Source organism: Acanthochromis polyacanthus, chromosome 17, assembly GCF_021347895.1.
Source record: "Acanthochromis polyacanthus isolate Apoly-LR-REF ecotype Palm Island chromosome 17, KAUST_Apoly_ChrSc, whole genome shotgun sequence".
Classification (NCBI taxonomy): Eukaryota; Metazoa; Chordata; class Actinopteri; family Pomacentridae; genus Acanthochromis; species Acanthochromis polyacanthus.
Window position 1 is genome coordinate 4,087,057 of NC_067129.1, and position 25,720 is coordinate 4,112,776.

Here is a 25,720-nt window from a genome sequence, read left to right on the forward strand (position 1 = left end):
CAAAATGTTAACCAGAGCACAAATTGCTTTGGTTGTTCAAAAAAGTCCCTGAATTCTTGTGAAGTCACTCCTGGTTGCAGCTGAGTCACTAATAGCTTCACTGTTGCGCTCAGGAAAGCAGAATTTTTTTGTTTTTTACAGAATGTGGATAGAGCAAAGAGTGTGTTTTTGGCAAATTTGTAAACGACATGTAGAATAAATCCTGATTTTAGGTGTGGGTTTGGTTGATTTTTCCAACCAAATGGCATATTACGGATAAGCAGGTAAAAAATCCTGTAATTTTGTCAATTTTATTTTGCAGACATGTCTTTCAAAGTTGAATTTTGGTGTCAGAGGGTTGAAGTACACAAACAGCTTGACACACTTACACAGTTTGTCCATAAATGTAATTAATCGACTTGTCTAAGAGAAGGTGAGAAAGAAACGAGTAAAAGAAAAAGCCTTAGAAATAAAGAGATACGGCAGGAGAGAGAATAAAAGTGACTGACACAAAAACGGTCAGAGTGAGAGGTCTTGTGATGATTGTTTTCACGATGTTCGTACACTTGTGTTTGCTTTTGGTTTGTGCCTTTGTTCTGGAGCACACAATGATATTTCAGATAATAGCGTGCTTCCCACTTTGTGGCAGCGGTTCTGGGAAGGTCTTTTCCTGCTTCAGCATGACAATGCCCCGCTGCACAAAGCGAGCGCCACACAGAAACGGTTTTTCCCTGTTCGGTCTGGCCTGCACAGAGCCCTGACCTCAATCTCACAGAAAACTTGTGGGATGAATCGAAATGCTGACTGTGAGCGATGCACTTATCGCCCAACATCAGTGGGCAACCTCGTTAACGCTCTTGATGCTGAATGGAAGCAAATCTCTGCAGCCAGATTCCAAAACCATGTGGAGAACGTTCCCAGGAGCGTGGAGCACATTTCTACCTGTGATCTGAGGATAAACTGTTCATGTTTCACCTACAGCAGTAGTGTCAAACATGAGGCCCGTGGGCCAAAACCGGCCCTCCAGAGGGTCCAATCTGGTCCACAGACACAGACACTTGACAGGGCTTGTCAAGTGTAAAAATTACAGAGAAGACATTAACTGCAGATTGTAATTTTGCAAAACAATACATTTAAAATAATTTCTAGACCATGACAAGTTGTTTTGATCATCACGTAAAATACTAGATTCTTCATTGTTCTGTTGTCATTTTGGGTCTCACTTTTGTAATATTTTGTCTTATTTTTGTCTTTTTTGTTGTTTCGTTCTTTGTTTTTGTCTCCCTTGTGTTACTTTTTTCTCATTTTTGGTCATTTTGTGTTTCACCTTATTCATTGTTTTGCGTATTGTTTTAGTCGCTTTATGTTTTTTTGCCTCATTTGTGTCATTTGTCTATTTTTTTGTCGATTTGTTCATTTTTTTGTCTTGTTTCTGTCATTTGCATCATTTTTTGTCTCGTTTTTGTCATCTGTTCATCTTTTTGTCGCTTTGTAACTATTTTGCCTAATTTTTTTGTCTGTTTTTTGTTTTGTTTTGTGTCGTTTGTCTCATTTTTGTCATTTTGTTTCTCACTTTTGTCGTTTTGCGTCTCATTTTTTAAAATATTTTGTCTTGTTTTTGTTGGTTTTTTGTCTTTTTGTCTCACTTTTTTTGGTTTAAGATAAGATCTAATTTATTCATCCTGGAGGAAATTATTTTTAATCATTATTTGATCATAAAGTAAAAATACTAAATAATTCAGTTCCAGATATCTGTGACTAAATGAATTTTTTTCATTGTAGATGCTTTGTGATCTGTAAGTTGTAATGTATAAATGATAAACTGAGGAATAATGTTTCTGAAATTGACTTTGTTTTTCTTAAGAAATTTCAGGTTGTTCATCATCTTTTGTAAAAAGACAATTCCTTAAATGTGAACATTTTTGCACTAAAACAAAGGAAAAATAGGACGTTATTTACAGGTTACTATGCTGTGACTTTACCAGTCACTGGAGATCAAATTGGGCTGAATGTGAATCCTGAACAAAAATGAGTTTGACACCCGTGGCCTATAGATTTAATATCCGTGTGTCTGAATATGTTTGTGTTGTTCAAAAACCTTTGGGTCTTCCTTCTACTGACAAACAGAGCGAAACTAGTTTGGGAATTTTCTTTTGTACAAAAAATCCAGTTTGACAAAGAAAGAGTCTGCGAGTGAAAAAGGGAAACCGAACACACAAAATTAAAAATAGAACAGATAAAACTCTGGGTGGCACTGAGGCTCAGCGCTGGTGACAGACACTGCTGAAACTTCAGTGGCCTGAGCGACACACTTGGCAGTATCACGCACATTTGATACGGAGAGGTCTGGCTCAAGACGTGGCTGCAGCACTTGAAAACAGCGTGGCACCAACACTGTCGCAGCGTGACGGCGACAAGGTCACCGCCGAACTCGGGCCCCGAGAGCCGACTCGAGCTCACATTAAGCCCGACCTGAACCTGCTTCATCTGTTAGCCCAAATAATCCTACGAGAGACTGGAGCCGGGGAAAGCAGATGGACAGAGGATTGAAAGGAAGACGGAGGGAAGTGTGAAATGAACAGAGAAAGAAGGAGGGATGATTAAAACAGACAGAAAGCGAGAGCACTTACTCCCACCTCTCTCCATGTCTGCTCTTCTGGGTCACCCCGAGACAAGAGTTAATAGGGCAGCTTTCTGCCTCTGCTCCTCCAGCAGCCCGACACTGAGAGCTGCTTCACTGCAGAGCCTCCAGCTACACTGCCGGCAATTTGTCTTTTTGCCAACGCAAGGGTTTTTTTTTTTTCCCTCCCCTCCATTCCTTTTTTTTTCCTTCTTTTGCTAAATCAACATTTCTCGAGCAAATACAGCAGCACAAATCTGCAATCTGGTTTATTCAAGGTGCTAAGTGTAGCATTTTAAACACCAGTAATTCATTAGCATTTTCATTTTGAGAGATTAGCCTCATTTCCATAAATAAACAAGGCGTTTGCTGAGATGTATGGGAGCCTTTACTGACCCTTACACTGTGAGCCACTCTGCAAAATGCCACCAAAATTACTACAGTAAGTGTGAACACGTGCAGGTGTGGAAATATCAGAGCCACACTAGAGTCATTAGTTACACCAGTTAATTAGTTGCAGGAAGTTACAGACTTGTTGTAATGAATTAGACTGAATCCTCACCTCTGACTCACTCATCACATCTTTTACAGTTTAACTGTAGTTTGTGTGTGGAAATAAGAACAGAGACGTCATCTATCTGCATAGATAGTTAGCTGAAGTTGATCAGATAGCAGAGTGTGTACAACATGGGTGCAAATTCCTTCAGCAATGAGACGTTTATTGTCTGTCTCTGCTACCTAGTAAAGACAAAATGCCAAAAAAGAAAAGAAGCACTGTGATGATACACGGAAGTAGCATTGCAAACTGTAGCACATTAAGCAAGAATGAGTGAAATCTTAGTAGAGCTGTTTCAGAACATTCGTTTGCGTTTCACTTCACAATACATTTATTCGCTTTGGGTTATTGTGGCGATCGTCACATAACTCACATGATGATCAGCGTACGTTTGTCCGTCTGTTAGTCTGTCTGTTAGCAACATTACTCAAAAACAGACTCACGGATTTGGATGAAATATTCAGGGAAGGTCAGAAATGACACAAGGACCAAGTGATTGGATTTTGACAGTGATGTGGCTTATAGTCTGGATAAGCCACAGAAAGACAGTGCAGATATCTTGAATAAAGATTAAAACAGAAGATGCTGCTGATCTCTGTAATTCTAATTCTGAATAGTCGAGCACATCTGGCCAAACACTGTGTGTCCTCGAGGTCCAAGAAATGTCCTGACTTCCTGACAAACATTAGCAAAGTTGATTTTGTTTAAAAATTTGAAACCTGCATTGCTTACATTGGTGTTTACTAGCAGGCGGCCTTCCTGTTCTTTGGCTTCGCCGCTGTATTTACTGAGTTTCTCCTCAGTTTTCCAGCACATGGACAGCAGTTTCAGAGAGCATTATGTTTTCTTGTGTAGGTCAAAAACTCCACAGCATCACAGATGTGTCGCTCACTACTGATTGGTTAAAGCAAAACCAACAAATAAGACAGGCATCATCTAACATGAACATATTGTCAAGCTGAGTGAAATAAAAAGACCATTCAATCCGATTCTCAGGCTGGATTTCATTACCTTGAGTGATGTCTGTAATATTCTGGATTTAAAATGGAAGCAGACAATTACCTTTAATTGCAATATTATCTGAAAGATTTAACAGATTGCATTTATAATACCCCGTGCTTCCATACAGGTGAATTTGTTTTAGCAGTGGAAAAAAGAAAAAAAACATTCCAGCTTTTCCTAGTCCTTTAATTTAGCGTCTTTTATTTTATGTCAGTTCCTCATTAACCTTCTTCCCCTGTTAATTACTAAAGAGACCACAGACAGATGTCTGAAGGCTGACTGGTGGCAGTTTTCTGGTTTTACCTCACCTCTTTCTCTAACACACACACACACACACACACACACACACACACACACACACACACACACACACACACACACACACACACACACACACACACACACACACACACACACACACACACACACACACACACACACACACACACACACACGGCCTCCAGTTGAAGTACAAGTGGTGGGTTGATGAAACTTGCAGCAAAATGTTTGAATTTGTACAGCAGAAATCACTTCAACAAAAACTCATTTTTCTTTCGGAAACATCGCATTCTCCCTCATATGAAAGAGGAAATGCAGCTTTCTTCTAAAACCAGCTGTCATTGAGTTTCACAAATCTCCAAACATCAGCTGGATCCTTCTGAACCACAGCTGATGTCGCTTGAAATGAACCTCACATGTAATTTTACTGCTGCTTCCAATTTTGCAAAGTAAAAGTAAAGCAGTAATAAATGCAAAATAATAATTTTAAAAAATCTATAAAAAAGAAGGAAAAATTCTGGCAGCAAGAGCATCTATAAAAAGGTTGGAAAAATGGCGGAAAAATAATGGTTCTGTAAAATAATTACTTAAATACTTTAAACACAAGTAAACTTACAGTCACATATTGTAAAAGAAAATAAAACATATTTTTTTTACTATCATCATGGAAATTAATATTTTTTATTTGAAAAACTGATGATTTACCATTTTTTGAAGCTTAATATACATATTTTTCATACATATAATCTCAAATATCTGTAAAACAACAACATTTTCTGCTGTCAAACATTGTAAAAAATTGCAAAATTAAAATACAGATTATAACATGGACATGATTTAGAGGTCTGGCTTTGGTAAACATGTCAACTAACACTTTTTTCGGTCATTTAATAATTATTTTGAATTTATCAAACCATAGAAAAACAGTAAATGTCTTTTTTAAAATCACAGCTGTTTATTTTTTTTACAGTGTACCAAGGTGGAGCCGTTTTAACTTTTTGCATTTGTTACAACAAGTTTCTAATTTTGGTACAAAACGCTTCTCTTCCAACCTGCTGTGCGGGTTTTTGAGGACTTTATGCAACAGCTGCCAGCAGTGTCATTTCTTACAAAGTGTTCTGCAAAACAGTCCAGTAATTGGCTCGGATTCTGAGAAGAATTCAAGGTACCCGAGAGACAGAAAGCGGAAAAAAAAGCGTCAACCTGACCAGGCTGAGGAACGATGAGCCACAATCTGCTAATAATCTGCAGAAGCTTTGATTCTTTTGATGCCATAACTGTTGCGATTCTTCTCCTGTGATGCTTCAAATTTCAAGGAAGCTGATCCGGATCTGAGCCACAGGGGGCTTCGACAGAACACCGCAGCTCTCTGCCTTTTTAGTAGCATGAATATTAACACATCACTCATTAGTTTAGTCTCTTCTTCTTCTTTTTTAAGCATCCCCAGGCGAGCCCAGCGTGTTTACATACCAAGCATTATATCAGCGTTTGTGGTGTGTTTGTTATTGCTTCCTTTTCTTCCTGTGTCTGCAAACCTAATTTACTCTGAAGGGACAGTAAAAATGACTTGAAATTTAATCGCTGCTGTCATGGGAAAACGCTAAAGTTTCATGTTTTGTATAAATTTTAACATTAAGATACTTATGGCAGATTTGTATTTACTTCCAAAATGCATAGCTGTGTTCGTCTTTATAAACCGAATATCCATCTGAGCAACAAACTCACAACTTTAACACAATTTTATTAGCAGACACGCTGTGGGAAACCCCTGTGGGCTTTGGGTTTGAGACTATGGAGGCTGGAATAATGGGTTGAAGCAGTGCAAGCACACACATACTGCACATATGTACACATAAAGAGTAAGGGGCTCAATACATCTCACACAGACTCCCACCCTCTTCCTGCATTCCTCTCCTGTCTGACACACTTCCAGTAAGCCCACCAGCACTTCAAAAACAGCCCACTACCACCACCAGCAGCACCACCACCAGCAGCAGCCCTCCAGACGGCAGCGGCTGCTAAAAACATGCTCGGCTCGGCTGCACACACAGACACAAACACCGCCTTCTTATTGGAAAAACAGGCCACAGGTGCAGCCAGATCCTTGGCTGGATTTGGTAAGTGTGTCAACCCCCTCGCAGCCACTTTGGCATCGGAATTCATCATTTAAAGATCAAGTTTGCTTGTAAAAGTAACTGAACCGATGAGTGGATTTGTTGTATTTTCCGCTCGATGCTGTAAACACTAAAATAATTGGTCCATGAAAAGAATCTGGTAATCAATTAAAGATTTTTTTCCTGCGAAAAAAATAGAAAACAGACCCGATCCTCGTTCTTGTTGGCTTTAAAGCTGTTGGTTAGACAAAGCAAATGATTTGAAAGTATCACTTTGGGGTCTAGTTAACATTTTGTGGAAGAAAATTACCAAAATGACACCTATTTGTCAGAGTAAAAAACTGTAGAAACATAAAGAAATGTTGGATTGCCAACTTTCCAGCAGTGCCTGAACATCAGTGATGTGCCATTCCATCAGGAAACCTCATCAAATCCAAACTTGAAATTGTGATATTTCATTCAAATCAATTTCCTCGATACGTCTTGTTAGAAATTTGCCAAAAATCAAACTTTAGCTTTAACAACATCCTTTAACAAATAAAAAAAAATTCTGCGCTGTGTGATGCAACCAGGAAATGTTTAGTAAATTTGCAGCAACCAACAGTCACATGACAAAAATTCTGAGACTTTTTAGTGAACTGGGTTGAACTGCAGGCAGTGTGAACACAAAAGCAAATAGAACGCAAGTGCTCAATCAAAAATGGTAGCAGTAAAATATCTAGGGTATGTAGATTCACATTTTTTTCCACTACTGGTAGCACCTTTGGGAAACTGGCATTTTAACTTTGTTCTACTTCATGGAACTCATTTTTGAGTTTTGAGTAGAGGTGCATGGCTTTTGCAAAGAAAAATGAATCCACAGTGGGTGAATAAAAAAAGGTACGGGAGCTAAAGATCCACAAATTGCTTGAGTCTCAAAGGGTGAAGTCATTTTTCCTGCAAAAATCAAACAACCAATCTGGTCCTCTTTGGCTTTTGGACTGTTGGTTTTGCCCAAAGAAGCAATTTAAAAATGTCACCTTGGGTTCGAGTTAACATTTCATACTATTTTCTCTCATTTTCAAAACCAAACATTTAGTCTAATGTATGCCACGGATGTGAACAGTTTGAATGATTACTTCTTAACAAGTAAACAATAACAGATGCTGACAAGTCAGACGAAGGTGGCACTACTTCATTTTTCAGAAAATTAAGCATTTTCCATTATCTCTGTGTATTCTCAGATGACTGAGCCTTAAAACATTCTCCTCGCCCGCTGCCGGGTCTTTTTGATGAGCTTTGTTTCAATTTCTTCTTTGCGTTAGCGGGGCACGCCGCTTCAAGTCTGCTCCTCTGAGATACATTCCCACTTGCCTAAATTTCTGTGCCTGAAAGCTTCGATTAAACCCACATACACAGGAAAATGGCAGCACAAGGGAAAGGAGAGGAGAGACAAACGAGGGTTACCGCCGTTATTTGCTAAAGCGACGACAAAGCTCTGTTGTGTGTCCATCTCTGGCTTTTCCCTCTCTTTGTCATTCCCAGCAGATCTGCAGTCGTTGTGCCGCTCCACTCAACCGCCTCATCTACCTGTTTGTTTACTTATTCCCTCAGTTCCTCCACCATCAACATGCCTCCTCCTCGCTCCGTCTGAATCCCTCATTCTCTGGATGATTCCCTCCACCCGCAGCCTCCCTCTCCATCGCCTCATTTTGACTCTTCTTTCGTCCCCCATTCATCTATTTCCCAGACGGCTCCTCTCCCCGAGTCTCTCCATTACATCCTCTTTCTCCCTTTTCACTTTGTCCTCTTTTTTTGTTTTGTTTACACCTATCGCAGTGAATGGAGAGCGAGACAGTCAGAGCCTATTGAGAAGGTCACCGCTTACAATGGCTACGGATAAATAAGGTAAAAGGAGAAGCGAAAAAAAAGGGAGATAAAAGATGGTTAGTTCATATCAGTGCACAGTTTCAGGGTTTTTTCACTGTTGGATAAAAGAGGAGCTGCATATGCTAATTTGTGCATTAGTTAAACCACTTGTACCAACATTTGTACACAAGGTTGACCAAAGTAAAGTACTTAAGATGCTTGCTTTTCGATCTTACTTGTCTTTTCAGTTGCAGAGACATTAGGTAGAATGAGGAGTATATGTAACCCTACTGGTTAAAATCCGCTAACTGTGGAAGTTGTGGTCAGAAAACTTGCTAAATCACACAACTGAGTCACCACTTTCATCACATCTGTTCCCTTTTAGCCTGACAGGACCGAATGATCATTTTCCCAAAACCAAAATCCAAAATACATATGCTGCAGATTCTTCTGCTTAATAAATTACTGCAGCTTGGTACACTGTGCCAAATCACAGGCCTGGCTGCTTATTAAAGGCCCCATATGGCGAAAATCCATTTTTATTGTGTCTTGTGCACTTTGAGGTATAAAATAAAAGCTGTTAAGATATAAAGACATTTACGTCTGCCATTCTTAAAGCTCCCCCACAATTAGAAAACCTTCCAGATTTACAAGCCAGTCAGAATTTTTACTGAGCTGCTATCAGCTAAAGAAACAATAACAGACCAGCTCAAGTTTTGTAAAATCCTGCATCATCACTGCCCACTTACTCCAGGTGAGACATTCTTAAAAAGCAGCTCCACCACCTAATTCTAAACTGTCTCAGCTACAAACTAAACACAACAAATGTCCAACTGCTGGCTGCAAGAGTGAACACAAGAGTGTCCATGCATTCCCAGCATCTGAGGAACTGAAGACCCAGTGGATTGCTTGTATTTTTGATGGAAATGTCACCACAACAATCAGAAAATCTTTTATTGTGCAGCTAATGTGTCTAAAGGTACTATTAGCTTTGATCAAATGCTGACAGGTTCGAGTTCTGTGGAAACTGTGGCGCTGAGGGACATTCAGAGATGGTGGAAGCTTTAAGAGCGATTTGAAAACAATAAACAAGGGCTAGTGTGTTACTGTTATCACTGTTAGCATCTGTATGCTTCTCTCCTGCTCTCTGTGCTCACATATACTGCATTTTATTGCAGCTGAATTTCCAATAAAGCTGTTCTCATTTACATACTTTTATGTTTATGTTGTCAAACAAAAGAATAAGTATGAAATAATGACTGGCATACACACAATTAAGACGACATGTTAACTAGCAATCATTTAAGAGCTATTTCCAAGTTTCATTTCACCTCTAAAATAATGATTTTATGATACCAGTGTCATCTGACAAACTCATTAAACACATGAGTTAAAACAGCGTCTGTGCGGTGAATTCAGTAATATTTCCATGTAAACTGATCCCATTAGAAGTAATAGAAACACCTGGATCGACTGCTGTACCAACACAGACACAGAGAGAGTCTTCTTCCTGAAGGGGGTGTGGACAGCAGCATCTCAGCTACTTTTAAAGCTACAGACATTCAAACAGCCTGTTCACAAAAGGACTGAAACCAGGGAGTTTACAGTCGGGGTGAAATGAACCATTGACTTTACAGTATTTTAAGATGAAAGATTGAAAGACACATTTTGATAACATGTGAAAGTCACACATAATAAGACTTTTAAGTACAATGTTTAGGTTTGTGTTTCTCTTTGGTGCTGAAAGAAAAAAAACCTGCATGAAAACCACTACTGCATTTGAACAATATTTCTGAGAAAAACACCAACAAATCGTTGGCGATGCAGAGTCTCTGCGGACAAACAAATCAGATTAAATTCACTTTCTCTCATGAAGTCACTGTTATTTAGATAAAGGGAAGGAAGTAGCAATAACAGTACAGTTTTGTCTATCAGCCTCCATCCACTCATCTGTTGGCTTATCTTCCTTTTGTATATTCCTCCCTCCATCCATCCATCTCAATGAGAAATATGTTATGTGAAGCCCGGGCCTTGGGCCTCCGCTGGGAGACAGAGCAGCAGTAAACAGTGTTTACTCTCCTGGAGGCAGTTGGGTTTAAGTGGCCAGCCAGGGTGCACCAGGATCCCTAATGTGACTGTTAAAGTCAATGGCCTCACCAAAGCAGGGAGAGGACGCTGGCAGGGTGGTCGGAAAGATGGAGAAACACAAATATATTAAACTAGCACTCACAACAACCCTGCAGAAGTGTCTCTGGGCTGGACACTGAGACCCGGAGAGAGAGAGAGGAGGAAGAAGAAACAAAGAAAAGGACATCAACTGTGACAAAGCAGGCTAATTGAGAGTGCATGCACAAACACAGAAGGGATCAGTGGAAGAACTTAATTATCCATCCACTGTCTCACACTATTTCCGTCTCACACACACACACATACACACACATCAGTCAAGTGAAGCTGGCAGATGGTAGATTGGTAAAAGGCGGACAGCGTGGTCCAGATGTTGCTGAACCCACAGTGCAGAAGGCAAAGGGCTTTGATGTGCCATACCACAGAGGAACTACTGCAACTGGATGGAAGCGGCAGTAATTCCTTTAAAGAAAGAGAGCTAAGTGGAGCGAGTGTGTGCACGGCGAGAGAAGAGGTGGATGATATTCCCATGGAAGGTGCATCGGTGTTCATGAGAGAACACCCAAAGCGGTAACTCACACGCATCACGCATACATGAGCCGTGCATCCAGACTCCTACACACGGCTCTTGAGTTTACTCACATGACACATGACATCCATGTGGGGAACAACAAAGACACACGCATGACACACACACACACACATATGCACAAAATCAACCCACACTCGGCCTAAGGGAAGCCTGCAGTAAACACCAGCAGCCACACACACGCCACACATGCTGGGTTGTTAACTGGGGAATGGCTTTAATACACACACACACACCAAAATGTTTTTCTCCCGATGTAATTTAAGAAAAGCTGCATTCATTTATCAACTCAGAGTGATTCTCCTCTCCTTCGTGCTTTTCGCCCCTCTGTTCAAGCATCAGCTAGTTATTGCCTTTTCGGTCAAGCCTCCAAATTAGTTTTTTGTCAATGGCGCTTAATAACAGCACCCTGGTTAAACACAGATTAAATAAATCACAAACTGCCAACTGGATCTCTGGGTGGGGAATGTGTGGAGCAGGCACATGCCAGCATATTTAAGTTTTGGCAGGCCGCTTTGCCGGCTTCCGCACACACACCTCAGCAAGTTAAACCTATTGTTCAGAAGTGAAATGTTTGAATTTCCCAGGTTCCAGTCGCCAAATTGAAGCCAGTCTTTGCCCACAAGCCACCAGAGGTGAATGGGTTTAGCTGGAGGCTGACTCACCCGCTGGAACCAGAAAATCAGCTCGGTTCTGGCCAGTGATCAGTCACTGTGGTCGGAGAGTTAGCCGGCCAACCGGTCATCCAGTGTGCTCTGCCATTTCAGAGAGGTCGGCCAACCGGTCAGTCAGTCAATACAGTCAGGCTGGGCAAAGACGGACCACTCAAACAGTCGTTGTGAGGATTGGGTCGCTGCAGTCAGACGGCTAACAAGGCGGCTTGTCTCATATGTGATTAATACCCACAGATCCAGTTGCATTCTGTGGCCATGAGAGGATTTCGCTCTCATTCTGATGCAACCACTCGTTGACCCTTTACTCACATATTCAGTCAGTCAAGAAAGTGGTTGTTCTGCCAGGCAGCTGACAAGAAAGCCACCCAGGCGCGCCGTCACCGGGCTCGGTCAGGCAGAGAGCCTGAAATGTGGTCGGCGACAGCCCCACTGACCCAGGCGAGCGGTGAGGTGGCAGAAAAATTTGGATAATGGCAAAAGAGACGACACAGCAATCGTGCCACCGTGAAGTTTCTCATTAGGTCAAGAAAAAAAAAAAGCAAGCTGGGGCAGAAACCAATCAGCCAAGTGGCAGGCGGACAGGAATCAGCCAGCCAATCAGTCAGTCAATAAACCTGTCATCCAGTGACCTAGTCAGTTACCGTGCCAGTCGATGACTCAATCAACCAGGCAGGCTCCGGTCAGAATAGTTGTCTCCATTAAATGTGGTGAAAGATGGACCCAGTGACTCGATGAACTCGTCTTGAGAGCACTGTGTATTATTATGTTGCTTTATTTGCCATTACGTTTCCCCTCCAGCCCCAGTGGGAAGTTTATTAAACCCCTTCCCCGAGGAAAGAGATCAAAAGCCATTTCTCACCAGAACATGTTATTAATTTTGTCATGGGGACCTACTAGATACAGACAGAAAGGGCCCAATCTGGCTCCCCAGCCTATACTTAAAGAAATACAGCTCTCATATTCGCTTCCCCATCTTGCCAAAAGCAACTAAATCCCTCTGCGGTCAGAAACACACCAGCTGACCCCTCATAGCGATGTGGTGATGAGTTAATGTGGGTGAATCTGGCTTTTGTTGCAACCCTGACTGTCCATCAATAAGTCAGTAAGCGATCCATCGGAGCCGTCGCTCCGGTTAGCGAGCCATCTCTTCATCCGTCCATTAAACGGCCAATTAATTCATTCACTCAGCAGTTCATCCACTCCGGCTTCCATTCCCATCAACACAGAATCCCGTTTGTGCTTATAAAGTCATCAAGTCAGAGGATTATCCCATCAGTCAGGCAGCAGTTTAGTGAGATCAAGGAAAGCAGTTAGAAACTCTCCATAAGACAGATTGCTCTCCGTAATCACTATACATCACTATTATATAGTGCCCTCAGCCACAGCTTAGACTCACTCAGTTCAGCATAGAAAGTTTCTATTAGACCCAAAGCTTCAAAAGCATGGGAGCAGTTTGAACGATCACAGAACAGAAAGATGGTTTGAGCTGAGTTTCAATGCCAGGCAAAAACAAGCTTATAACTAAGAAACACAAGTGCTATTTGGTGCAGAGGAACTTTATATCTGATTACTTCTCTCCTGCTCCCTGTGCTCACATGTAATGTAAATTAATAAAGGTGAACTCCTACTTTTGTCATTTATATATTTTTTTGGTCTGAAACAGTGACTGAAACATGTGTTATTAACCCTGTAAAACCCACTGTTGTAGGATTAAAACATCAGTGCTTTTTTAAAAATATTATTTTCCATTATGTATGTATATATTTTATCATATTTGGGTCTCTATATTATCAATATTTATATTTTTTGTTTGTTTGTTTGTTTTTGCTCATGTTTTCGTTATTTGGGTTCACACACACACACACACACACACACACACACACACACACACACACACACACACACACACACACACACACACACACACACACACACATATATACAATGTTTTGGTTTATTTTATTTATTTTTTTCTATATTTGGGTCTTACAGGGATAAGACAACATTGTAACCAAGCAGCTGTTTCTCACCACTAAATTCCTGATTTTAATACTGTGAAGTTGTTTGATGAACTCAACATTTCTTGTTTAACATCCACTGTGTCGTCGCTGCACTTTGTCTAATATACAGACCAAATTTTTTTGACTTTAAGCAGTTTGACAGAACCTCGGATTTCTTTTAGAGTCGCACTTAACCCAAACAATAAGCCCTGATTGTCACCCACAATTTTCCACTTTAATATGTAAATCTTTGTTTATATTTCACACTGTGCTGCAGAATATGACATACAGTTTATCAACATAAGACGAACTTAAACAAAACAGTAATTTTACTTCTTTGCAGCAGAATTAACCACTTAGATTAGTTGACTAATCAGTAAAATAATAAAGAGAATAATTGATAGAAAAATAAATGCTGTTATTTTTTTATTGAGTGCAAAAAAAACCTGCAACCATGGAAACAAACTGAGTCAATTCACAAACTGACAGAGCTATAAAAGTGAGAAAGTGAGTAAGGCAGACACAACTATTGCATTTTGTTTCACAGAACCATTAACTCTGCGCATATCAGCAGACTTATCTCTGTCGCTGATATCTGCATCTCCATGACTTGAGTTTATATTTCTGGGAAAGTGCATCTCGGGCTACAGCTGAGGCTACGCTACGCTGCACCGTACCTACGGTGTCGATTCAACAGAGGTATAAACCAAGCGTGGCTCTTTCATACAGTTTGAGGCACAACAAGCGTGATGCAAGCTGCCTGTGCGGCTGCTGTAGTAAGGAAGGTTTCTTCAGGCACTCAGTAAAGCGTTAATCCGTGCACTGAGAAGTCTCCCATTCATCCAAACCATCTGCTTCATCACATATCTACTCAGGCTGCAGGTCATCCGTGTAGGCAGCAAATCCCATGCGCAGCACATAGCACACGTATGTACAAAACCGGCCTGTTCGCTGTTCATTCATCCACCAAACTGCTGTCAGATGAAGAGTATCAGAGCACAATAGACAACCGACAAACATGAGCGCCGAGTGTGGAAGCTATTAGTTTGTGTGCACCCGCTGACCCTGTCCATGACGAGGCTGATGATGCCGCTCTTAGTCATCTTATTATCTGATAAAGAGCTGTTTTGGAAACAGCAGAGCATATCCCTGGGGGGGAATCTCCAGATGTTATTGTGGCTGTTGCAATACATACAAACACACACCGGGATGAAATGCGCTCAATCAAGGCTTAGGAACTCGTGAAAGTGAACATTCACATCGTTGGCTGCAGCTGGGCCAAGCCGGTTCAAATCCCCCGAGGGGCTTTTCAGTCATCTAACCACCATTCTTTTCCTCATCCCCTCCTTGTTTTTCCTTTTGTTTCATGCTTGTCATTATTGTACTTGCACCAGTGCTTCTGCCACGACCTTTAGCTTCCTATTTGTCTTCATGAGTAACACCGAGGAGGAAAAACACATCCATTCCAGGTGTTCCTAACTCTCCGTCTTGTCGAAAAGGATAATTTTTCCGTTCTGTTTCCAAGATTTACGATGAAAAACACACTTTTATGTCTTTTAAACAGATTTTTTTTTCAACCGGTTAGTCACAGAAAGTCTGAAGAGATGATTCCGTCCCCGGCATTCCTCTCAGAAATCACACACTAATGAGCTAACCTCTGGCTCGCCGCATCCCATGATTTAAATGAAAAACGCTCCAAAACGGCTATTTTAGGCAAAGAAAGGGAGAACATATACGCTCCATTACACTCACAGTTTGACAAGAGCTTCGGTGGAGGAAAAATAACCAGCAATAACTGCAAATGTCACAGCATACTTTTTAAGCTTTAAATATAACTGGAGCTTCGTGAGACATGACATTTAGACCGTCCTCCATCTCCACTATCCAGCAATTTGTCCTTCTCTCCATCTCTCTATCCATCTTCCTGCCCTCAGGCTCTCTTCAATCCATTATCTGTGTGTGTGTGTGTGTGTGTGTGTGTGTGTGTGTGTGTGTGTGTGTGTGTGCGTGACAGTCGCTGAGTTATTAGTAGCCGATTAGCCTCCTGACCCACTGCTACACTGTGCGACTTCACCAAACAGCCAAACGGTGTGTTGCGCCGATCGAGTGTGTGTTCGACCAGATCTATTTCTCTCAAAAACAGCCAGTTTATTTGATAAGAACACATAATTTAATACACTCTCTGATGCACAGCTGGAATGCATCTACGCAAATTATGCTCCCTCTGTACCTGCGCCTGAATGCGAAGCTTCACATATGCGCCGCTCCTCTCTGAAACCTCATTCCAACTCAATCAGCGTTACTGGGGAAGGTCCAGGGCAATTATCGTTTTTATCCAGCCAGGAACTGCCAAGTCCAGAAAGTCCCACCAAAAAAAAAAAAAAAAAAAAGCCCTCGACAAATTATTACTGCATGTTTTTTCAGCAGAACTAAGTTTGAACTGACAACTCTGTAACATAATAACGCGTTCAGTATTTGGCAGCTGTCAGATTGCCATAACACATGCGGGCTAATAGTGGAAATGGACTTTGTTTCAGTCCGCAGCTGTCTCCTCGTTGTGTACTAGAGAGTTGCACGGCTGCAAAATGAAAAACTAAACATGTCTGTTGGGGGCATCTTTTAACCCCTTGACCCCTGAATTTATTCACAATTACATAAAAAACATTTCCTGGTGTGTTTTTGCTTTCCAGCTGATGCTAAAATAATTACACATAGAACAGATATATAATAATAACAGGTATGATGCGAATTTGCAACAACAGGCATCAAGACTCTTGCTTGTGGTTTTGCTGGTTTGTCCCGAAGTAGTCGCTTTTATCAGCATTTATTTGGCAATTTGAGCAAATTCAGTCAATTGCAGGGAGTCATGGAGATAAAAAAAGATGTTCAGTTCTACACAGTTAGTGTCGGGATTTTCACCACTTTGATTCCAAAACTAACAAACTTTACGGAGCTAATTTGGTTATCGTGACAAGTCGAATTCATCCTATGAATAGATGGGCTGCTTTCATATTTCAACAGACCTCATGCTGGATTGAATTTGTGCCCAACCAAAACCAAACATTTGGCTGATCAGTAATGCGTATCTTAAACAAACAAAGCCTTGTTACCTTATCAAACCACCGTATCTGCATCAACACACTCCCAAACCTTGCATAGCCTCATTTTACCAAAGCTTTTGCATAGCATCCATGCCCATCTGAGCCACGTTATGCATATGATCACCGCTGCCAGAAACACGACCTACAGATGTTCCACCACATGATGCATTTCATTATCCAGCTTAAGGCAGGTTCTCATGATTTCCATGCATTCCAAATTTCCAAAAAAATGTCTTCAAAAAATCTGCATAATCAATCTTTTCGGATAGCAGTACATAAACTACTTCAGTGAGGAGTTTCTCCGTGTGATGTTCTCAACAACCGCAGCTTTACACGCCAGCATGTTTGGCCAAACCACAAACAACGGGTTCACATTCACCAGCTCAGGCCACCAGTCCGACGGGGGAAAAATGAAGTAATAAATAACAAAACCACTATCCCATTTCTTTAACTTTGTGAAAAGGCGCAGATCTTCTCATGTGTGTGTGTAATTATTTCCCTCTCTGGTTCGGCGTTGTCACAGGGGAGCGGAGCTGTCGAGTCACTGCCAAAGCCCCATTCACTGTCTGCACATAGCCAGTGTTACGCAACGGCTAATTACTTCCACTCGGCCCCGACAAAACCGTGGAGGGAGAAGGAGAGAGGAGAGGCGAGGAGGGGGGAGTGAGTTATGAAATAAAATAGACAGAAGGGAGGAGAGATGGCCGGAGAGGGGGTGCAAGGAAGAGGAAAGTCAAGAGATTATAAATGGAGATGAAAGGTAGAGGGTGGAGAATGGGAAAGGGGGGGGGGAGAAAGAAAGACAGAGAAGGATAGAAAGTAAGAGACAGAAAAGCAAGGAAGGGTTCACAACTCTTCATCTTCCTCCCCTCAGCCTCTCCTGTGGCGTTTCGGTAAAGACAAACAACCATAATAACCTCCTCGCCATCCGCCGCAACAAGTTTGACCGAAAATCACGCCGCAGCGACCAAACACGGTCCAAGGAGAGAGAGACAAATGGGGAAGAGCGCCGTCAAAGCCAGACGAGGCCCGCAGCTCTTTTCCTCTCCCACAATTTTTGGAGATGATGTCATTATTCATAAAAAAAAATAGAAAAAGAAAAATGTGTCTGCGCCTCCGGCTCGACTAGAACAAAAGGAAGAGGGAGAAGGTGGGAGGAGAAGGAGGGAAGGCAGGGGGAGGGAGAGATGTCAGAGATGAAGACATCACAGATAAAAAGGTAGAAACTTGAGAGAGGAAAGCAGACAGTTGGATGGTGAGGCAGGATTCTAAACGAATACTTTTAATTTTATCCTTATTTTCAGGGTAAAATCACTGTAATATTAAGAAAATCGAGAATAAAGAATGAAATAACAATTGTTTAGTGAGCTGTAGATGGACTGGGAGGGACTGCTTTTTAACCATTGCTTGCAGGCTTTGTGCTAAGCTAAGCTAACAGGTAGGGGGTTGAGATTAAGCTAAGTGGAAGAGAGAGACTTTAAAATCATTAAAAAAAACCAAAAAAAACGTGCTTTACATTATGTGCCACTCGTTACTATTAAACTAAATGAACGACTGTTACACTGCAAACACTGATTTGAGATAAATGCATTATTCCTAAAAAAAATACATTCAACTTGATTAACCAATCAGGAGCTGATCCAAGTGTTATGCAGAGTAGGAACAAACGTTTCACTTAAGAGAAACAGCTGCAGCGATGATTCCAGTAAGCTTCGTTTGACTGGCTTGACTATATACTTCAACATGCACTTCATTGTACACAATCACAATAACATTAGTTAAGTCAGGAAAATTGTGACCTGAATCAACACTGATTGATGCATAGACTTCCTACTGAAACACGGTGTGAAAGTGCTTCACTGTTCAAATAAGAAAAGCACTCAGAGAGCTTCCATGAAAATTTCATCCAAATCTGTTTTTGAGTAATTTTTGTGCACAGACAGAATAACAGACGAACCGACAAGCGTACGCCGATCGTCACATGACTCCACCGTATCACTTGGTGGAAGAAAAACTAAAAGATCGTAGCAGAACTACCTCACTACTGAAAAGTAGCCTTGTTCTATTTGTCACTATCCGGCTGATTTTCTACTTTTTCTCCTTATTTTCTGTGAAGTTCAGTTGCTTGAAATTAAGTAGCTTTGTACTACAGAATGCATACTTCTTACTATTCATGCCTTAAACAAGTTTAGCGTCAATTTTACAGTTTGTCAGTTATTTAAAAGCAACTGTAAATGTGCACAAAACCAATTAATTCCTGTTCTGTAACTATACAAGACCACCTTAAAATTTGAGCAAACCAAAACACTGAGTCCATACACTTGCCACCTTTTACCTAAAAAAAAAAAGCACTTCACAATCATCACTTATTCTGCTGGAATGAGCCCTCCAACCGCTGATTCTAATTCTGATTCTGACTGACCACAGGGGTCCATGTACGGGTAATTCATGATTTCGGCTCAAAGATCAGAGCGAAGAGAGGAAAAAGAAGGAGGCGAGAGAGGAAAAGAGGCGCGTCAAGATGACATATGGGCGAAAGAAGATGAACAAACCTGCTGCCAGAGGCTCTGACGGAGACCATCGGCTTAGACTCGCCCCTCTTCTCCTCTATCTCACCGTCTATCCATCATCACTCCATTTCAGCATCACTGTAAATCACTCCATCATTCTATCGCACACGCCAGATAATAGATAAGTTCCCTATCTATCATTTTATGCATTTCTCTCACAAAACGCTCATCCGTCTCTCTGCCTCCGGGCTCGGTTCAACCTGTTAGCGCCGTACTGTTCATGCGTCTACAGATATTAACCTGGAAAGCAACGTAAACACCGAACACATTAATCCCTTCAAATCTCACAGATGATCAGATTCTTTTAATCTTCTTGCCTGTTATTTATCCACACTCATTCATCCTTAGGTCTCCATTTCACCTCACGAGTAAAACTGTTAATGCGCGTGTTTACGAGTCAAAGATTAATTTCCCTTCTTCCTCATAAGGTTTCATTTGGCAACACTAGATGGTTTGATTTTGCACATTGTTTGTCTAAAGTGTTTATTTATGTCATTAGAACAGGCCCGGAGTTTCTTTTGTTTCTTAATTGCCCAGTTAGAGTTGCTATTAAGCGCCGCACAGCAGATTTTATAACACAATCACCAGCCAAACCCCTTTTTGTGCTGCTGTTATGACCCTAAAAATCTACAAAAAATTTTCATTGGTTAATTCAGAATGGACCGTGTAAGTCAGGGGTGTCAAACATGCAGCAGCTGGACCTCCAGAGGGTCCAATCCGGCCTTCAAAGTGTAAATATTACAGAGAAGACATTAACTGCAGATTGTAAATTAGTAAAACTAGAAATTTTCAGTAATTTCCTGACCATGACAGGTTGTTTTGATCATAAAGTAAAATACCAGCCCGTTCATTTTTCTTTTGTCGTTTCGTGTTTCATTTTTGTAATATTTTGCATTGATTTGTTGTCTGACTTTTCTCATTTGTCTCATGTTTTTGTCGTTTTGTGTTTCCATTTTGTCTCGCTTGTGTTTTTGTCATATTTTTGTCATTTTGTGTTTTGCTTTATTCGATGTTTTGGTCAGTTCGTGTATCTTTTTGTGTCATTTGTGTAGCTCGTCTACTTTTTCTGGTTTTATTTCTCACTTTTGTCATTTTTGGTCTTGTTTGCGTCGTTAGTGTAATTTTTTGTATGGTTTTTGTCGTTTGTCCATTTTTTTGTCGCTTTGTAACTTTTTTGTCTAATTTTTTGTCTCTTTCGTTGTTTTGTTTCATGTCGTTTGTCTCATTTTTGTCATTTTGTGTCTCATTTTTTGTCATTTTATGTCCGATTTTTGTAATATTTTGTCTTGTTTTTGCTGTTTTTGCCTGATTTTTGTCATTTTGATGTGACAGTAAAACACTGCATCATTCAGTTCCAGATATCTGTGACTAAATGTTGTGTTCCATTATAGAAACACTGTGATCTGGAAGTTGTAATGTGTAAATGATAAACTGAGGCATAATGTTGCTGAAATTTCCCATAATTTTCTTGAGAAGTTTCACGTTGTTCATAATGTCTTGTAAAAAGATAATTCCTTAAATGTGAACATTGTCAGAATGTACTTTTTTGCACTAAAACGAAGGAAAAATTTGGAGTTGTTGTTATTTATAGGCTATTATGCTGTGATTTTACTGGTCCAGCCCCTGAACTAAAATGAGTTTGACACCTCTGGTCTGAGTGGTAAAGGGAAATTTTCAAAGGCTGCATTTAAATAGCGCTTTACGATTGGCTTCTCATTCGCTCTCTCTGCAGCCAGCGACCGCAATCGAGCAATTCGGGGGTTCAGAGTGTTGCCAAAGAAGAGTCGGCAGGAGAAGGGATGAAACCTGTGATTTGGTGTCAACCCTGAGCTAACTCCTGACCCACGGCTGGACCCCAAAACATGCAGCAAAAACACAAAGCAGCGCAGCAAAGATGCATTCAGGATCATGCACTTTTCTGCTTCTGATCACACTCAGAAGAATTTCCCAAGTCAAAGAAAATGCTGTGAAATCAGAGTTTGAAGATGCTTCTAGTCATCTTCTATCTGTGCAAATCAGCTTTCTGTATATCAGGTTTTCTTGAAGCAGCTCAAAACAAGATTGACAGTTACAGAACATTTGACTGAGTGGATAATTCATTTATCTGTCTCCCAGAAAGACTGAAACACTGAAAAAAAGAGCGTGTGGCCTCCCAGTGTGACATGTGAGCGTAACGGGCATTACCAGGCAGTCTGAGCATTTTCATTAGTTCCTCGAACGCCAAACAAACCACACGGGTATGTGAAGCAGCTGCAGTAGTACTAGAGAGCCTACTGGGGCAGGAAAGAGAGAGAGCCGAGGCTAATCTACAGAACGGGAGAGAATCAAAGTGGGTCGAAGTGCATGCCGGCACACATCTGCCTACCAGCTTCATGTTGTGCGTCTGTGTGTGAATCATGTGCATCCAAACCTGCTTCCAGTGGAGAGTGTGCGTCTGTATATGAATCACTAAAAAACACAGAGAGCTAAAGGGTCTGTGTGCAGGAGAGTGTGTTCATATTTTCCATTACAAATACATTGCTAATTAGTGTAATTACAAGCAGTGTAATTATGGAAAGGGTTCCCACACCTGTTATTACAATTCAAAGCCTAATTTTCCCTGAGCATTTGCTCTTTGTTGGTGTTTTTAATCTTCTCAGCGAAACCTTTTTAGACCTTTTGGTATCTCAGCATGCTCGTTTAAGCACATTTATTGAAATTACTTCAGCAAATTTAATTTTCATGGTTGTAATTTCCACTTTTTTCCCCCAGCAGACACAAGTTCACTGACAATTTTTCAAGTCGTAGCAAAGTAAAGTTTAAATCTCAGAACTTTTCTGAGATCTCTCTTAGTTTGGGGAACTCTGCCAGCGTCTCTGTTTGTTCATGATGGTCACAAAATGCAGCCAGAGGCTAACAGACAACAATACCTTTTGTCTAAGCAGCATTTACCGCCAAAGTGTCTGTCTTAAGAGAACAATGTCGACTGACTCTGGCTTTGAGTGATTTTCACTGAATGAAGATCAAAAGAAGAAACCCATGTGGTACAGTATTTGATATCAACCTCCTGCATGAGTTGAAATTGAGTTTTTTTGTCTAATTCCTACCTGACCACCGGCTCTGGAATGGCCTCCAGGTTAGCAGGAACCTGCACTCCCTTCTCCCACTCTTGTCTCCAGGGGTCAGACAGCACGTAGAAGTCGTCTGGGCCGAGCTGGGCCGAGTCCGGCAGCTTCATGGCCGTGATGAAGTCGGTGCGAAATACCTGAACAGGTAGAAAAGAGAGAGAGGGAGAGAAATGTGTTGGTTAAACGATGAAAAAGAAAGATATAGAGTCATTTTAGGGCCAAATTTTTGCTTCTTTGTGTCTTTTAGAGCAGAGGTCTCCAACCTCAGGGCTGTGGGTCATTTGATACAGGACACAAAGAATAAAAACTTTGTATTTTGACTTTAGTTATGTGACGATCAGCATACATTTGTCTGTTAATCTGCCTGTCTGTTCATGCACACTGACAGATTTGGATGACATTTTCAGGGAAGGTCAGGAATGGCACAAGGACCACCTGATTAGATTTCGGCAGTGCTGCTGCTTACAGTCTGGATCCATGGATTTGTTAAAGATTTCTCTATCATTGCGAGATCGTGGCACAGCGGCACTGTAACCATGACAACAGGTGAACACTACATCTGCTGCCTGCTGACGATCACATGATTGTGATCCTACTACAAATCCACCACTGCAGACTTATCGGGACTTATCCGTTGGAAATCAAACGACGACTGAGCTGCCTTGGAGGACTACTGCGGTCTCTGAGTGCTTTTTTTTTGTTTTATTTTATTTCCGGAAGAGTCTGCACATTGTTTTATTTTGAAAAATGACCAGATCATCTTCCTGTCACTTCCATCCGTGCTTGTTTTCTGCACTTGATTCTGTCAGTTTTCATGCCCGGCAGTTAAAGAAATCATCAGTCTAACCATTACCAAAATGAATAAACACAATGTCAATGGAGAGTCTAAGACAGAAGAACAACTATGTACATAACTAGCTATATGAAGCAACTTTAATCGTTTAGGACACTTTATAAAGATAACAATAATAATAAGAAAATATTACTATTTGTAATGATGACTGTTGGGTAGAAAAATTGTCTTGCTTGGTGCACAATGGTTGAAGAGCGCTGTTTTAGAGGGTAGGATTAGAGGTTTAGGATAGGGAAGGTGATACATGTTAGTTGCTGGTTGGATTAACAAACAAATCATAATGGACTTCTGCATCATTTTCATTCATGAAGATTTTTCTTTCGTTACTTCTTTTAACTCGAGTATTGGCTCACAGATCAGAAACCCTCCATTACTGCTGTCATGGTTCAGCAAAAACACATTTTAACTGTCTGTCGATGCTTCATATTACCCAACTTGTGCACAGGATTCAGGTCAAACTGTCAACTACGTTACAAAAAGTCCTACAATTACATATTGACCCGGCTATAGTCCTTGATTCAGCATTCATGGGTTGGAGTCTGACCCATCTGCTGCAGGTCTTCTCCCCATTGTTCCCCCTATTTTCCTGTGTCTCTCCACTGTCCTTATAATAAGGCTACAAGACTAAAAAAATGCTTATTTGTAGCCAGAAACCAAGAACTCCAGCTCTAAGAAGACTTTTCACAGCGTTGGATCCACTGCATCACTTCGCTCTCAGACCACCAGTCACTCTGACATTCCCTCGGTCCAATCTGAGCCTCAGAGATCCTCACAGACTGCCTGGGCTCAGACTGCTCATGATAAAGCCATTACTTACCAAAACAAACCGTCAGTCTCTCGTATGATTCCACAGTTCGGCCTGACCATAAATCTGCTGCGGCTTCAAAATTATGCATTTTTCGCATTTCTGCTGCTTGACACTAAACACTGGTGGAACCTCAGTGCTCCAACGCAACATTAGGAACAGATGCATGAAGGCAGTGAGCGAAGTGTTAATCCCTGATTCTGTAGCGTCGACCACATCCGTGTCTACGGCTTACTTAGGTAATCGGTCACTGGCTGTGAAGCTTTTTTAACGCTGCGGCAGATGATGGGGATTTTTCTGTGGCGGTTTTTCCTCGGAGATGAACACAGCTGGTGCTCCTGACTGTCATCATCATCACTGAATCTGATTCCATAAGTGGACAATTAATTATTATGATTAATTGATGAGCCATATAGGGACAATGTGCAGAGATACACTCAGTACAGCACCGCCTGAACACAATTTTATCGACAGTGTGTTACAGTGTTAAGTACAAATCTAAAGGAAACTACAGCTGGGGTGTCAAACATGCGGCCCGTGGGCCAAAGCTGGACCTCCAGAGGGTCCAATCCGGTCCTCAAAGTAGAAAAATTACAGACATGACATTAAGTGCAGATAGTCAATTAGTAAAACTAGAAATTTAAAATAATGTCTTGACCATGACAAGTTGTTTTGACCCTAAAGTAAAATACTAGATTGTTCATTGTTCTTTTGTCACTTTGTGTCTCATTTCTGTAATATTTTGTATTGTTTTTGTTGGGTTTTTTTGTCTGACTGTTGTTGTTTGTCTAAAGTTTTCGTCATTTTGCTTCCGGTTTTTGTCATTTTGTGTTTCCTTTTTGTCTCGCCTGTGTTGTGTATTTTTTTTCTTGCTTTGCAACTTTTTTGTTTCTCTTTTGTTTTATTTTGTGCCGTTTGTCTCATTTTTGTCATTCTGTATCTCGTTTTTGCTATTTTGTCTCATTTTTGTAATATTTTTTTTTGTTGTTGTTTTTGTCTTTTTCTTGTTTTTTTGTCTTTTTTTGTCTGACATTTGTCATTTTGATCATAAAGTAAAACACTATATCATTCAGTTCCAGATACTTGTGACTAAATGTTGTGTACCTTTGTAGACACTCTGATCTGTAAGTTGTGTAAATGATAAACTGAGGAGCAATGTTAATGAAATTGAATTTGTTTTTCTTTTAAAAAGTTCAGGTTATTCACAATGTTTTGTAAAAAAGATAATTCCTTAAATATGAAAATTTTTGCACTAAAACAGAGTAAAAATTTGGAGTTGTGGTTATTTCTAGGTTATTTTGCTGTGATTTTACTGATCCAGTCCACTTGAAATCAAATTGGGCTGAATGTGGGCCCTGAACTAAAACGAGTTTGACACCCCCTGACCTACACAGAGCAATAAACTGACAGATGATACACTATGAGACGCCATCATGTGTAGCCGATGTTGCTTTACAGAAGAATGCCTTACAAACACCTTTTCACATCTTTTCTTC

At 40.8% G+C, this 25,720-nt stretch overlaps 1 protein-coding gene across 2 annotated transcripts in view; it reads right to left on the reverse strand.

Annotated features, from left to right (window-relative positions):
• Positions 1–25,720, reverse strand: part of jade2 (jade family PHD finger 2) — a 248,936-nt gene that overhangs the window by 147,969 nt on the left and 75,247 nt on the right. For both annotated transcript variants that reach the window (XM_051937430.1, XM_051937429.1), the window contains exon 4: positions 22,546–22,703. In XM_051937430.1, coding sequence (XP_051793390.1) covers positions 22,546–22,703 — 158 coding nt within the window. The remainder of the gene's footprint in view (positions 1–22,545; positions 22,704–25,720) is intronic.